This window comes from Melospiza georgiana, chromosome 3, assembly GCF_028018845.1.
Source record: "Melospiza georgiana isolate bMelGeo1 chromosome 3, bMelGeo1.pri, whole genome shotgun sequence".
NCBI lineage: Eukaryota > Metazoa > Chordata > Aves > Passeriformes > Passerellidae > Melospiza > Melospiza georgiana.
The window spans coordinates 4,879,415-4,894,510 of NC_080432.1; the positions used below are offsets into that span (position 1 = coordinate 4,879,415).

Here is a 15,096-nt window from a genome sequence, read left to right on the forward strand (position 1 = left end):
AGGCTTTTTAAACTCCCATGGAAAAATCAATGGGCAAGATTCCATCTTGGTTACAACAATGTCAGTCTGGAGGCATTGTTAATTAGTAATAATAATAATAATAATAATAATAATAATAATAATAATAATAATAAAGTCAGTAGCTAGCTGAGTTTATTTGCATTGCTGGAGATCAGGATCAAATGTTACCACAACTGGTTGTGTCAATCATTAGCAGAGAGCATTGTACCTGGCCTCCCCATTGACTGCAAATTTCAAATTGAAGATGTAACACTTCCAAAAATAACTTCAGAGTATTCCATGTATTCCAGTACAAGAAGTAAGAGGAAATTAAAATGGAAGACAAGCAAACAACTTCCTTTTTGAATGAATTTAAGCTTGAAAAATATGCTGTTGTTCTATCTGGTCACTACATGAACTTTGTAATACTTGTGACGTTGAATCACTTTGTCCTATCAGGAAACAGAAGAGCTATAAATCACCCTCCAGTGAAGAATTCCTGCCAATTCTACAACTACCTGATGAAGGACTATTGGAATTAATACCACAACAAAGGACAGAAGAAACTTCTGATCTTCATGGAAACAAAAGGTAGGATTCGCCTTGATTCGTTGGCTTAAATTATTTTTTTTTTTCCTGTATAAAATACAACCTGTCATCAGAAGACTTCTTGAAAAATTTAGACAGAAGAGGATTTTATTCAGTGAAAAGTAAGGATTATATAGGCAATAGTGTAACACAAGCTAAAACAAAAAGATGGAGAAAATGGATGAACTATCAAAAATACTAGAAAAGCCATCTGTATCAAGAAAGCAGCATCTTAGTAAATTATTTATACATAGAGAAAGGGACAGAGAGACAGTCAAACACATTGAATGGGATATAGATTCAGTTTAGTAAGTTCTATTGGTTCATGTTTCTATCACCACCTATTTTCAGAGTGGGAAAATTACCACCTTGTTTAATTGACTCTTCTTCTACAAAGTAGCTGCTAAGAAGCCTTTGTGCAATAATGCTTTACAAGTGCAATGACAGAGACTTAATTCTATTTCAGGTCTTTCTCAAGGATAATAAAAAATAATTGGGATTTTTTTGTTAATGGTTATCCAATTAAATGAATAATTTAGGATACACCTTTTTATTTTTTTATTTTAGAAGGAGAGACTGGAAAAACATATTCTCATGAGTTTGCCAAACTCATACAAACTAGGGATGCTAAAGCACCATCTTTCAGTGGCAGATCCTGGTATACAGATGGATTTGCAGGAAAGTCAGTAAGACTTGGCACATGTCCTGATTTATGTTTGATTGAGGGGGAGCAGGGGAGGGGGAGAGAGAGACTGATTTTAGGACCGGTGCCTAGAAATTAATGCAGAGCAATTAAATTTACATCTCATAAACTGTAAGCATTTGGTTGAAATCAGTGGGATTGCCAAAAGTATGTTAATATCTTGGAGTGGGAAACCCACTGGGTCTTAGAAAGCATTCCAATGGCATTTTGAAACTCGTATCATGTATTAAATTACCAATTATATTTAATTGTAAGTTAATTCATAGAAAATATTACAGTGAATGAATACTTTGCCCATGTCTCTAAATCAGCTTCTTCAGATTAGTTTGCAAACTAGAAAGCTTCATCATTTCAGTGAATAATTTTTTTCCTTTAATATATGTTTTATGTGCAAAAAGGGTTGCCTTATACTTGCATCTCATAATATTTTGCATTCAAAAGACATATTTTTTGCTTGTAACTTGAGTACAGCTGAAAAGAGTCCAAATTCTATTTACTTTCTAGTTAGAAATTAAATGAAAACCATATTTTTAATAATATTGGGAGCATAACCTTTTGTTGCTAAACACCTAAGTCAGACAAAGTGCAAAGTTTTGTAACGGCTCTGAGAAATACGAATTAGAGAAATTAATAAGAAAAACATTCTGTGGTTCTAAAGCACTTCAAGGAGGCACAGGTGATGTTAAAATCTAAAGTAAGGGACATAAAACAATACTAAGAACAGGAGATAATGACTTACTCTGTTAATCATCCATATGTTTTCCCCTGGATCAACTGGATCTTCCCTCAAATACAAGTGCTTGGAATAATCCACCCTATTTTGAAGGCTGTGAGAGTTTAATTGGACAGAAGTGACCAGTCTTTCCGGTTCTTTGGCCTCTGAGCTCCAGCTGCCCACAGTCACAGTCCATGGGTTTTGTTGTTTAGCAGAGCTAGAGCAGCATCCCTGCCTCAGGCTGGGCATTTGGGTCACCCCCAGAGCAAGGTGAGAGCCTGGTGAAGAGCTGGGGCCTTGCTGTAACACCTGGAAAAGCATATTTATTCTTAACCACGTGTTCTCCACAAGTACCAATGCTCTCCAGAGCACCCTGTGTTTTATATAAACTGGTTGCCTCCAGGCAAAGGGGCTTTGCTGAATATGAAAGGATCAGCAAGCCCTACTGGCCTCTCCCCAAGAATAATTTAAAACTAAAATCAGCAGCCCCTCAAAACCAAACAAGGTAAGCTAATAATACACCTCTGTGGTAACATGCCCATAAATTCCCTCAGAGTGGGAGGCTGGGAAAATTGCCAGGACAAGTAAATTCCACTCTAGTCACCTGCTTGCCTGCCAGAGGTAGGTGAGCAGAAACCAGCTAAGTGTAACTCGTGTGGCTGATTGCAGATACCTGAACTTTGCAGTGACCTCCTTGGTCACTGGAGTGGTGTTTGAGCCTCCCAGGCAAGTGGAGTCTTGGAATCCAAGGTCTGGTGGATGCTTCTTCAATTAGAATGAGATATTTGTAGAATAACCTGAGTTGGATGGGACCCACAAGTATCATCAAAGTCCTACTCCTGGCCCTGCATGGGAAATACCAAGAATCACAATGTTAGAGAAGGCTTTAATTTCTGTTGTCATTTCTTATTATTGTAATATAGTCAAGACCTGTCTTAAAACAAATAAAAGCGAAAAAAATCTTCCTGAAACAGGTCTTTCCCAGTTCTGCCCCAGCTCACATGCAAGATTTCGTAGTGCTGGTCACTAAGCTTTGAGCAGGTTTTGAATATTGACTCCTACACCCAACAGTAGAGATCAGATGGGCTCAGTGTCTAATTCCCCTCTCAACCAAAGCACTCCAGTCAGAGCAGGCAAAGGGGAGCAAGGGAATTTTCAGATTCACTTTGACACAGAAACAGACTAAGAGCAGCATCCCATGCCATTCTGCAGTTTGAGAATGAGCAATAGGCTTCCTGCAGGAAGGGCAGCAAAAATACCTGTGAACACCTGTGGGGATATTCCATCAGTGTTAATCCAGGAAGTATGAGATGTAAAAAGCAGCTGATTCATAGAAATTTGGAAATAAAGAGGGAGAATTAATTTTATTGTCATAGTTCTAAAAATGAATGGGACGGAGGGAGGAGGGAAGGAGGGAAGGAGGGAAGGAGGGAAGGAGGGAAGGAGGGAAGGAGGGAAGGAGGGAAGGAAGGAAGGAAGGAAGGAAGGAAGGAAGGAAGGAAGGAAGGAAGGAAGGAAGGAAGGAAGGAAGGAAGGAAGGAAGGAAGGAAGGAAGGAAGGAAGGAAGGAAGGAAGGAAGGAAGGAAGGAAGGAAGGAAGGAAGGAAGGAAGGAAGGAAGGAAGGAAGGAAGGAAGGAAGGAAGGAAGGAAGGAAGGAAGGAAGGAAGGAAGGAAGGAAGGAAGGAAGGAAGGAAGGAAGGAAGGAAGGAAGGAAGGAAGGAAGGAAGGAAGGAAGGAAGGAAGGAAGGAAGGAAGGAAGGAAGGAAGGAAGGAAGGAAGGAAGGAAGGAAGGAACTTGAGCAAAAGCCGGAAAACATACAGGATTAAGATGTATTTTGTATTCAGAGAAATGAAAACTGTAAAAAGAAAATTAATTCCTCATTCTCACTTTTCAGAGATGATTCTGCCAGCAGTGTTCCTGTGTTTCACAGCTGTGCTGCCTCCGTCCACTGGACAGGTAGAATTTTATCTCTTATTTGTAAATAAGAGATATTTGTAAAATTTGGGTGAGCCCTGAGGCACTTGTGGACCAACTGAATTTGGCTTTTCCTATGCACACCAAACATATGCTGAAAGAGTCTGATGAGATATTTAGGATCTGGAAAGCATTTATTCTTGAAGTAATAGATATAGAATCTGGAAAGCACTTATCCTTGAAGTCTGCTTCATTTCAAAACAGTTTTCTGGTTCTACATTTGCACAAAAAAAAACCATCTAAAGATGTACTTGTAACTTGGCTCAGAGATAGCTGTATTTTCCAGAAGTTTCCATACACAAATCCAATAATCTGGACCTCCTAAAGATCAAGCACTTTTCCCATGAATTCCACACAGGTTTATAGATATCATTTACTTACCTCTCTTCCTTTCTCATCCCACAAGTCCTGAGGTATTGCCTCTCTCTTTGCTCAGAGTCCCATCCACTCAGCCCATATCCCTGATTTCCCTCAAACAGCTAAATTAACACCCTGAATGCACTCACAGAATGGTTCCTCCCAACTCAAACAGTCTGAAATCTGTAGTTTGCTACTTCTCCATCACATGACTGATGGCTTGACTGCATTTCCTCCTAATCCTTCAATTTCTCCTCTCAATGCTGCAGTCCAGACTAGTTGAGAATGGATGTAAAGAGGAGGCTGAGTTCCTCACATGGCTATTTTTTAATTAGAGAACATGTGAAAACCATGATAAATTTTGTCAGAATTATGACAGAATTGGGAGAAGATCTATGGCATGAAAGGTATAAACATTTTCTGTTCAGTGGGATGTCCTGATGAAGTACCGCAAGAAGCCCAAGATGATCCTGTGATTAAACAACAGATTTCTTCAATAGAAAAACATTGATAAAGAAGTTTAAAACTAGAAGAGAAACATATCATAAACACAATTAATATATTCTGATGATTTGTAGATCCTCTTTACACAAAACCTCATTAGGAAATTATAATATTGGTAAATAAGTCTGGTTCTGTTGCCTAAATGTGAGTCTACAGGCATAGAGGCATTCCAGAATATCCCAGTCCTCCACAGAGGGTTGGGAGATAAAATACAGGAATCTGTGTTATTATTGCTTAGCTTTATGCTGTGGAACCACTGAAATGCTGCTCCACATGGAAGAGACACTTAGGAGACAAAGAGGACCACAATCCTTCCTCCACCACAGGCATTATGTCCTTGGTTGATAATAAAATTTTGGTATTTCAATATTTCCTACACATGAAGCAGGATTTAGTAAAATTCAAATGAAACAGAAATATAGCTTTTTTTCTTTTTTTTTTTTTTTTCAATTTAGGAAACTGCAGCTCTCAATGCTCTGTCAAGCAGCAGAGCAGAGCAGCAGAAATTGATTGTTGACAGACATAATGCCCTCAGGAGAGGAGTAAAACCAACTGCCAGCAACATGATGAAGATGGTAAGTTGTGTGCTGTAAATTTATTTTTAATGAGTGGTGGACTATATGAGAGATACAGGACTGTATGCGGGGTCACATTATTTTATTTAGCCACAAATTCCTTCTCCAGACCTTTCCTAAGGATTGAGCACAGCCAGCACCAAGAGAAACATAAGGCTGGGCAGGTGGAAAAAAAAAACCTGGAAAATGTGGTGGTGTATTAACAGTAATGTCTCTTTTGAAGTAAAATTAAAAGGAGAAGAAAGATCCATAGCATAATTAATTTCTTTCTGATGCATTCTTCATCAGGCTTCACAGTTTCCATTCCCTTGGTGCACAGTAACTTTGCTCCTACCTCCCTCTCCCCTCAAAAAATGGGATCAAAAGGATTTTGCATTTGACTTTTTTCTCATTTAAATGTAATTTCTAAATGTTGCTCCTTTATGAGGGGTATGCATGAGGGGTTATTCATGGGTGTGTGACAGATATTTTCTTCTTTCATTAAGGAATGGTGTCCTGCAGCTGCAGAGAATGCCCAAAATTGGGCCAATCAATGTAATTTAAGGCACAGTCCTCCTAACCTGAGGAGAACCAGTAAGTGCAGCATGAGTGGAGCTGAACAACATCACAACTTATTGATGTGGCTACTTTGGGGTTTTGCTTGTTTGGGGGGAAATGAGATGCAATTTTAATTTCATACTGATTTTTTTTTTTGTCATGTGACAAATGGAAATTTCTAGGTAGAAATCTGCCCAGTGAGCAAGAAAAATTCAATCCCATTCTCATCCCAGTTTTACATAGTATATCCCATTTCTACAGCAGACGAAAAAAATTAAATCATAGTGATAAAGCATATTCTCCTAAAATATCCATCAGAAAAAAGGGAATCTAGAGATCTAGAGCCAGCTAATGCAGAAACCAGTTCACTTGTGCTGGTTTGAAATGTCTGGGAAGAAAAGGGCAAAAGGCAAAGGTGTAAAACTGGCTGGTGGTGCTAAGCATGGTTTCTCAGACCAGACTTAAGAGTTTTTAAATCCCCTGGCAAATTGCAACCTAAAACTGAACTGTCTCTGAGGTTCAGATTAATACTTAGTCAGTCACTGGATATTGAATTTACAGCTGTACCGTGTTAACAGGCCAGTGTGCTGCTGATTGACCTCTACCCGCACCACATATAAGATGTGGACAGTCCTGTCAATATTTTTTCCTAAAATACAAATCCTCTGATTTTTTGCCAGGGTGAATCCCATTTGAGGACCAATGCAGTGGTGTTAGAACTGAATAAAAACAGAAGATAAGGGCAGTAGAGACACTTTCTTGTGTGCCAGGAGTAAAATTTGGATTGTTGGGATTTTCCCAAGATTACTGGGTTGTGACCTGGATAATTATTGTTGGCAACTTCCAAATAGCAAAATTACAGCCATGAACCTACAATGCACCTGTGCAGGTGTTCCTGCAGTCATGCAGAATGTCTGCAACAACCAACCACTGGCCAAACAGGCCATGCTGCAAACTGGCCAAGTGACACCTTCGGTATTTAGAAAGGGTGATGTCACTCAGCTGGGGAAAAAACATCCTGCAGCCCAATTTAGGATGAGAATTTCTATGAAAATCATCCCACCTTTTGCTGGTTTGTTTTTTTGGGGTTTTTTTTTTCTCATGTGTGTATTCTCTGTGGATTTCTCAGCACCATTCTCTTTTCAGATGTTCAATGTGGTGAAAATCTCTTCATGTCCTCTGCCCCGTTCTCATGGTCAGATGTTCTTCAGACCTGGTACAATGAGGAGAAAAATTTCGAATATGGAACTGGGGCAAAACCAAAAGGTGCTATGTTTGGCCATTACACTCAGGTAGATGTGTTTTTAATATAGATATTTATATTTCAGGCTGAACAAATAAATGTTAGCTAAGCAAGTTTTACCCTCTCATCTTTAAAGGAAATAAATACAATGGAGACATGAGAGTTATTCTAACAAAACAAGATGAAAACTTTCAAAGGAACAGAATTAGAATGAAAAGAATATGTAAAGTAACAAGATTAAAATGAAAATAATAGCCTGAGTATATGTAGGAGTAAAGAGTAAAGATACTGGTATTTCAAGGCTTTAGGAAGCAGCAACTTGTTTAACATCTGGGAATTGCCCAGAAGGTGGAAAAACAGGGTTATTAAAGTATCAGCAAGGAAATATAAATAGGTTTGCTGCAGTCAACAGAGCTCTTTTGACTCAGAGGAGTTGGGCAATGGCTAATCCTTAACTTCTACAGTACCTGCACAAAAAACAGGATACAAAATTTTACATCATCATTCCTACATTAACAGTTGTAATTGAATGAAGACATAAATGCAAAATCAAAGTTTTTATAAACATGTGTCTTGAATTATTCTTGTTATATCCCCAATATTCTTTGGTTGGATAGGGGTGAAAGCAGATTTTCAGTAACATGGGGCTCATATTTTTACTATAAAGGGTAAATAAAGTGACTTAATCTCATTGCAAATATTTCTGTGATGCATATTGTATTTAAATGATTTTCAAACGTATATTTTCCATACTCCCATTATTTTTATTCTTATACCTACAGATGGTTTGGCACAATTCTTATAAAATTGGATGTGGTTTTGCTTTCTGCAGCAACACTACGTACAGTTACTTTTATGTCTGCCAGTACTGCCCCGTGTACGTATTGATTTGATTTTAGTACTTGTTACATCATCAAAATTAGTCAGGAGCTAGAGATATTTGTATCAGGGAACATCACCAATAGCTGAGAAACAGGTTGGAAGACTGTATTAGGAATATGAAAGGACAGAAACACACTTATGAAAAGAGTTGTCAAACAAGAAAAGCATAAAATATATTAAAGGGACACTGATTTTAAATTAAATGTCTCTTGCCTGAAAATCCTAATTTTCATAATAGTTAATTAGAAATAAATATTTTGCACATTCTACTTGAAATGTCAGTGCAGAAAGGCATACCAATATGTACAGTGAAGACTATAATTAATTCCAAAATACTTTAATGTGAATGTTAAAGTGATGATTTCAAAGAGTGCCTAAAATTAATTTCCACATTCACTATACCTTATTTTAGGTTGAACTTGACTGACCATCAGTAGCTCACCCAGCCTCTCTGACTCTTCTCCCCAACAGGATGGAGTAATTAAAAAATATTGCAAAAAGTTCATGGGTCAGGATGAGGTCAGGGGAGTTCACTCACCACTTACTGTCATGGGAAAAAGAGACTCAGCTTAGGAAAATTAGCTTAATTTATTACTAATCAAATCAGACTAGGATAATAAGAAGTAAAATCAAACCTAAAATAACTTCTACCAGCCCTCATCTTCTTCCCAAGCTCAGCTTGACTCCTCGTTTTCTCTGCCTCCTGCCCCTCAGCAGCACGATGGGATGGGACTGGGGACTCTGCTCAGTTCATCTTGTGCCATTTCTGCCACTCCTTCCTCCCCTTGCTCTTCCCCCCCTCCATTGTGGGTCCTTCTCACTGGAGAGACCTCCATGAACTTCAGTGTGGGTCCTTCCCACAGGCTGCAGTTCCTCCTGAGCTGCTCCAGCATGGATTCCTTCCATGCTTCCATTCCCTCAGGATTGGACTGCTGCAATCTGAGTCCCCCACACTGGTCACAAATCCAGTCAGGAGCTTGATCCAGTGAGGGTTTCCCAGGGGATCACAGCCTCCTCCAGGCATCCTCCTGCTCCACAGGTTGCAGGTGGATCTTTGCATCCCCATGGACATCCATGGGCTGCTCCTGGTGCCTCTCCATGGGCTGCGCCAGGGAACCTCAGCTCAGGTGCCTGGGGCACCTCCTCCCTCTCCTTCTGCACTGACCTGGGTGTCTGCAGGGTGAATTCTCTCACATATTCCCTCTCCTTTCTTCTGGTTGCTGTTGCATGCAGAATTTACCCTCCCTTGAATGTGTTATCCCAGAGCCACAATCTCCATCAGAGGGGTCCAACTTGGAGTGGCCAACACTGGCCCTGTCTGGAACAGAGACAGCCTCTGGTGTCTTCTCACAAAGGCCACCCCTGAAATTCCTGAATTCCTCCCCCTTTCTGCCCACTGTCAAAGCATTTCCAAATAAACCCAGCACACGTGTAAAAATTGACATATAACCCAGCATAAATGTAACAGTAAGTTACAGAAGTAACTGAGTGTAAATCTAAACATCTTTATAATTTATTTTTCCTCTTCAATATGGTGTAGTGACTTCATAGCTGATGTTGGTAACATTGATGTTTCAGGGGAAACCTAATAGGTTCAATGAAGACACCCTACAAGGAAGGAGAGCCCTGTGGGGATTGCCCCAATGCTTGTGAGGATGGACTATGCAGTAAGTTCCAAGCATTTTAATTGTGACATGGATAAAGTTGATGCTTAAAAAAACCCTAAACAGCAATTAATTTATGCAAACTAAATTAAAAAAAAAATTACTGAAGTACTAGGGCCAAAGCACTATCAGAAATCACATTTCACCATGCTGTCTGCTTTATCTAGGTGAGATAACACCTTTTCATGCCCAGGGGAGATAAATCTCATCCTTGAACCTAAGAAATTCTAGGGAAGGAGGGGACTTCTTTACCTTTTTCTTACTTCTTCATCTTCTAAACAATGGTGGCAGATTAAATGGAAGTAGCAACGCACTTGATAAGAGCAAGTGGCAAACCTGAGATTTTAGAATTCTGATAGGAAATAAAAACTTATGGGCTGCATCTCACAATGCAAGATTTAATTAATATCTTCTGTTATTGAATTAACCAAATTCTCATCACAGACTGTAACATAAAGAAAGAAAACTTTAAAACACCTTTATGGATAAGTAAGAAATCTTGAAAAAGCCACTTATTTTCTGTGTGTGGTCAAATTAATGGTTGGGATGCTGCTGGGGAGTAAATGGCAACAGAGAAGAAAACAAAGAGAAAATAATGTTGATGAAAAATTATTCTGAAAGGACATGATGCAGGTTTTCACTTCCCACTCATGATTAATTTTGTGTTTCAAATCGTTTTCAGCCAAACCTTGAAAGTTTGAAGAGACTTTTGTCCAACATTCCTGGCAAAGTGTCCAGTGTGTGCCCAGAGCTTGGTCAAGTCCAATGCTCTGTTCCTGTCAATGCAAAACTGGAATAAAATAAGAGGCTCAACATTTACCTTCCTGGATATTCATCTCCTTAATGAATTCTTCCACAAACACAAACTTCCATCCTGCCTCTCCAACATATACAGTAGGACTGACTTCAGTACAGTGACTCATACAAAAAAAATCTGTAGGTGATGTACATATTCTATTTATATAATGGTCCAGAACATGGTAGAAATCGTAATTTAAATTTTTTGTTTCTTTGCAAGATATATCTAATATATATTAGCTATTATTATTAGCTACTTTAGATAGCTAACAGATAGCTAGATATATTATTAGCTTTTATCATCTTATTAGCTTTTATCTAGCTAATAGACAGCTAGATATATTATTAGCTTTTATCATCTTTCTTTTCCCAAAATGTTATCGAATAAACAATTTTTAAAGGTCTGTCGTTCCATATGTTTATTTTGTTCTTGGAATAGATGGATAGTGCTTGGTCATGTAACTGCTTTTAACTTGATTGAAAATTTAAACTATTGTACTGTTAACAGGACCAGAAGATAAACAGGATTGCTTGAAATATGTAATTCTTAAAAGAAATTAGGAGAGCAGAGCAGTTTCCTGTAGATCTATTCTGGTTTAGAATCTGTTGCTGACATATGTTCTACTGTAAAATGCTCAGTTGTGAAAAAACCACAAAAAAATACCCCCAAAAAACACACCAAATGTAGTTAATTTAAATTAAGAATCCTGTTTATAGTGTAAGATTGCATTTAAATACAGGTAACCAAACCTGCCTTGTAAAGAAAAAGGACTGTCTGAGAAAAGAGCTTAATTCACAGTAACAGATAGTCAAAAGGGGGAAGGTCCCTGCATTTGGGAACTTTCTTTTTCATAACAAGTAGACGTGTTTTAATTTTTTTTAATATGTTCTTTCACTGTATCAGTCATTAAATTACTCATTCCTCACTGACCAGTTCATCGTAATTTTCATTCTTTCTTATTACCATGAAATAAAATTCTCTAAACTTCACCAAAGTTGTGACTTTATTAGCATTAGGTGTTGAAGGGAGCCTAAATATTTAGCAGCATGAGCAGAATCAGGTTATGTGAGAAGATTTCCTAAGCAAAAACAGAAGTCAGGCAAGCAAGCCTCCATCAGACTCCCTTTCAGAGAGAAACAACAATTAGCATAAATAACCTGCAATCCCCACTTGGTGTCCTTTGGGATACAGGTGTTTTTCTGTGCAGTTAACAATGGGGTTAAATATTATTTCAGTCTCACCTTAGAAAGGTTGCACATTCTAGTCCCCTTTTAGTAAGGAAGCTGCTGTCATAATTAGGATTGCAAGTCCCAGAGCCCTTGGCACAGAATAATTTCATCACACATTTGACTGCTTCTAGTGGCGTTTCTTCTAGTGTGAAAGACAAGTATTAAGTTAAAAGTTCAATTTCACAACTCAAAGGGCTTATTATTGGGGTTGGGATTTTTCCTCATTCATCTCCACCACTTTTTCCCCTCCATGGCACACTGCCTTCTCAGCTGGAGACAGCTCTAAAAGTAAATTAAGCAATGCCAGGGCAGAGGTGTGAGTGCTGGAACATGACTTACTATGCTCTGAAATAATTAGCACAGGTCCAAGTAAGAATGATTATGTTGCAATAGTTAGTCCAGGGTTGTTATCAATAAGGAAGTGGGCAAAAACATTGCCCTCACTCACAAAAGACTCCTTTACCATGAATGATGGGTCAAGAAATCATAGAATCACTAAGGCTGGAAAAGACCTCTAAGAGCGTCAACTTCAAACATTTACCTATCACTGCCAGGTCCATCACTAAACCACATCCCTAACAACCAGAACTGTGCATTTCCTGAGCGCTTCCAGGGGTGGTGACTCCAACACTTCCCTGAGTAGCCTGTTCCAATGCTTGACAACCCCTTCTGTGGAGAAATTTTTTGCCAATGTCCAATCTAAACCTCCCTTGGCCCAGCTTGAAAGCTTGAAGCCATTTCCTCTTGTCTATTGTTTGTTACATGGGAGCAGAGACTGAGCTCCACATGGCTACAATATCTTTATAGGGAGTTGTAAAGAACAAGAATATCCCCCCCGAGCCTCCTTTTCTCCAGGCTGAGCCCCTTTCCCAGCTCCCTCAGCTGTTCCTCCTCAGACCTGTGCTCCAGATCCTTCCCCAGCTCTGTTCCCTTCCCTGGATATGCTCCAGCCCCTCAATGTCTTTCCTGCAGTGATTTCTGCAAGCCAAACCACAAGAATTCATTTCTCAGTCACTCATAAGAGGAAAAAAGTAGTGCAATAAGGTAAAAATCAATAATCATACATCTGACCCAGGGCATAAAGGTCCATAAGCCTAATTTAGATCTCCAGGAAGATAATTGAACAAATTTCTTCCCGGTCATTATGTAACCAGTAGAGTATTAAATATCAGCATGGATCCTTCATGAACTGATCTTGCCAAAGAAAATCTCATCAGAGAGTCACTCAGATGAGAGGATGTTGTGATGGCGTAAGTAACAAACTTGGGACGTGTGGTACAGATGAAACTACTGAAGCATGGCACATCCATGCAGCTGGACACACATCCATGGATGCTCCTGAGCTGGGGGAGGAGACAGAGACCTCTGGCACCTCAGGGTCCTGGTGGATGACAAGATGTCCATGACCCAGGAGTGTGCTCTGTGAGCAAGGAGACCCAGTGAGGCACATCTGGGGTGCTGTGTCCAGTTCTGGGCTCCTCAGGACAAGAGAGACATGGAGCTCCTGGAGTGGGTCCAGTGCTGGGTGGCAAAGATGATGGAGGGACTGGAGCATCTCCCTGATGAGGAAAGGCTGAGGGAGCTGGGGCTGTTCAGCCTGGAGAGGAGGCACAGCTGAGAGGGGCCCTCAGCCCTGGGTGTCCCTGTGTGCAGGGAGGGGCAGAGCAGGGCCCAGGCTCTGCTCCAGGGCCCAGCAGTGGCACCAGAGCCACGGGCAGGGACTGAGCCCAGCAAGTTCCACCTGGACAGGAGGCAGAACTTCTTCCCTGTGCAGTGACCAAGCACTGAACAGAGACCAGAGAGAGATGGAGTCTCCCTTGCTGGAGATATTCCATAAATGTGTGGAGACACAATCTTGTGCCTTATGCTCTAAAACCACTGCTTTATGTGAGGCCCAGCTATTGATGTTTCTAGGGCATGAGAAATAGTTAGTGACTGACTATGACACCAAAGGGCCATGTTGCAATCAGTGCTGATAAAAGACTTAAAAGTCATTATAACATACACTTCCTAACATATTGGAAGGCAGTTTTCCTTGTCTCTGACAGCTCCTGTCATCCCTGAGATCTGAGAGCAGTTTTCCTCCTAGCACATCCTGTTCCTGCTTCCTTCCACCTTTCTAGGAGAAACCTTTGATAACCCTGCCTACCTTTAGCAAGGATCCAGAGCAAACAAGGGCATGACATGGGAAGGCTTCTGGAAAGGGATTATTCCTCCTTCCTCCTCACCTACTCCTGAGGGAGCTCCTTGCAGAGAGCTGGCTGCTCTGGGACAGGGCCTGAATTATGTCCTGCATGATGGACTTCCTGGTTCATTGTGGTAAAGAACACAAGATGGATAGGATAGGATAGGATAGGATAGGATAGGATAGGATAGGATAGGATAGGATAGGATAGGATAAATTCAGTTAGAGAGGGCCTGACTGATGCAACTTCCTGACCAAAGATTAGTTCAGAATAAGTTCTTCTCTGAGTGCAAGAAGCATCTCACTTGTGCAGTGGTTTAAGAGGAACACAGTGATATAGACAGCTCAGCCAAGGCAGTGTCCTGTCTCTTGCCATTACAAAGAGAAGGTCCCTTAATGGCAGCTGGAAAAATCTTGTGGCAGGCAGACCTGAATTTCTTCTTCCTCTAGATTTGGTGTCCTTTACAATGACCTTAAAAAAATGTGACTGTTGCACTTGAAATATTAATCACCTGAGCAGAAAGGTGCTGCCTTTTCTACTTGTATGGAGATAATCCTTATTGATTTTCTCTGCAGCATTTAGCCACAGATAAGCTTTTCAGACATGTGTTATACAATGAAGAAATGAACATTTTACTCACTCTAACTGGGCCATTTTCAGATGAATTCCCTGTTCATCTGCTCTGCTGTATCAGATTGCTGAATAGGTAAGAAAGATAACATTTAAAGGAAACAGAAATAATCTATAGATAGTTTTATATGTTTGTAGCTTATCGTTTTATCATTTTGTAGCTGGTAAAGAAAACATCAGGTTTCTCAGGAGATGCATGTCAAGATCATAGAGGGGCCTAAGAACATTTGTGCCCCAGCTGATACAAGAAATCCTTCAGAACCTAATGGTTTGCACCCTGAAATCCATCTGTGGCACCCACAATCCTCTGTTTGGCACCCAGGCTGCCCACACAGTGATTTACACGTCAGGAAAGTGTCTCCAAATTAGATGCTAATTGCAACAAATGACTGAGCAAGAAGTGACCTATTTCAATTTAATAAGAATCAAAGTTTTAATCCTCCTCCTCCTTCCATGCTGGGGTAGACACAAGGGTTAAAGATTTCCCTAGGCATGGCAGAGTGCTATCA

The 15,096-nt window shown here is 40.0% G+C and overlaps 1 protein-coding gene across 1 annotated transcript in view; it reads left to right on the forward strand.

Moving 5' to 3' along the window:
* Positions 1-400: 400 nt before the first annotated feature.
* The window catches only part of CRISP2 (cysteine rich secretory protein 2), a gene marked incomplete at its 5' end in the record, with an annotated part of 36,732 nt that continues 22,036 nt past the window's right edge, over positions 401-15,096 (forward strand). Inside the window, 8 exon segments of the mRNA XM_058020863.1 lie at positions 401-526; positions 528-591; positions 3,902-3,963; positions 5,298-5,417; positions 5,903-5,990; positions 7,101-7,246; positions 7,980-8,074; positions 9,658-9,746. Of these exon segments, the coding sequence (XP_057876846.1) occupies positions 401-526; positions 528-591; positions 3,902-3,963; positions 5,298-5,417; positions 5,903-5,990; positions 7,101-7,246; positions 7,980-8,074; positions 9,658-9,746 (790 nt within the window).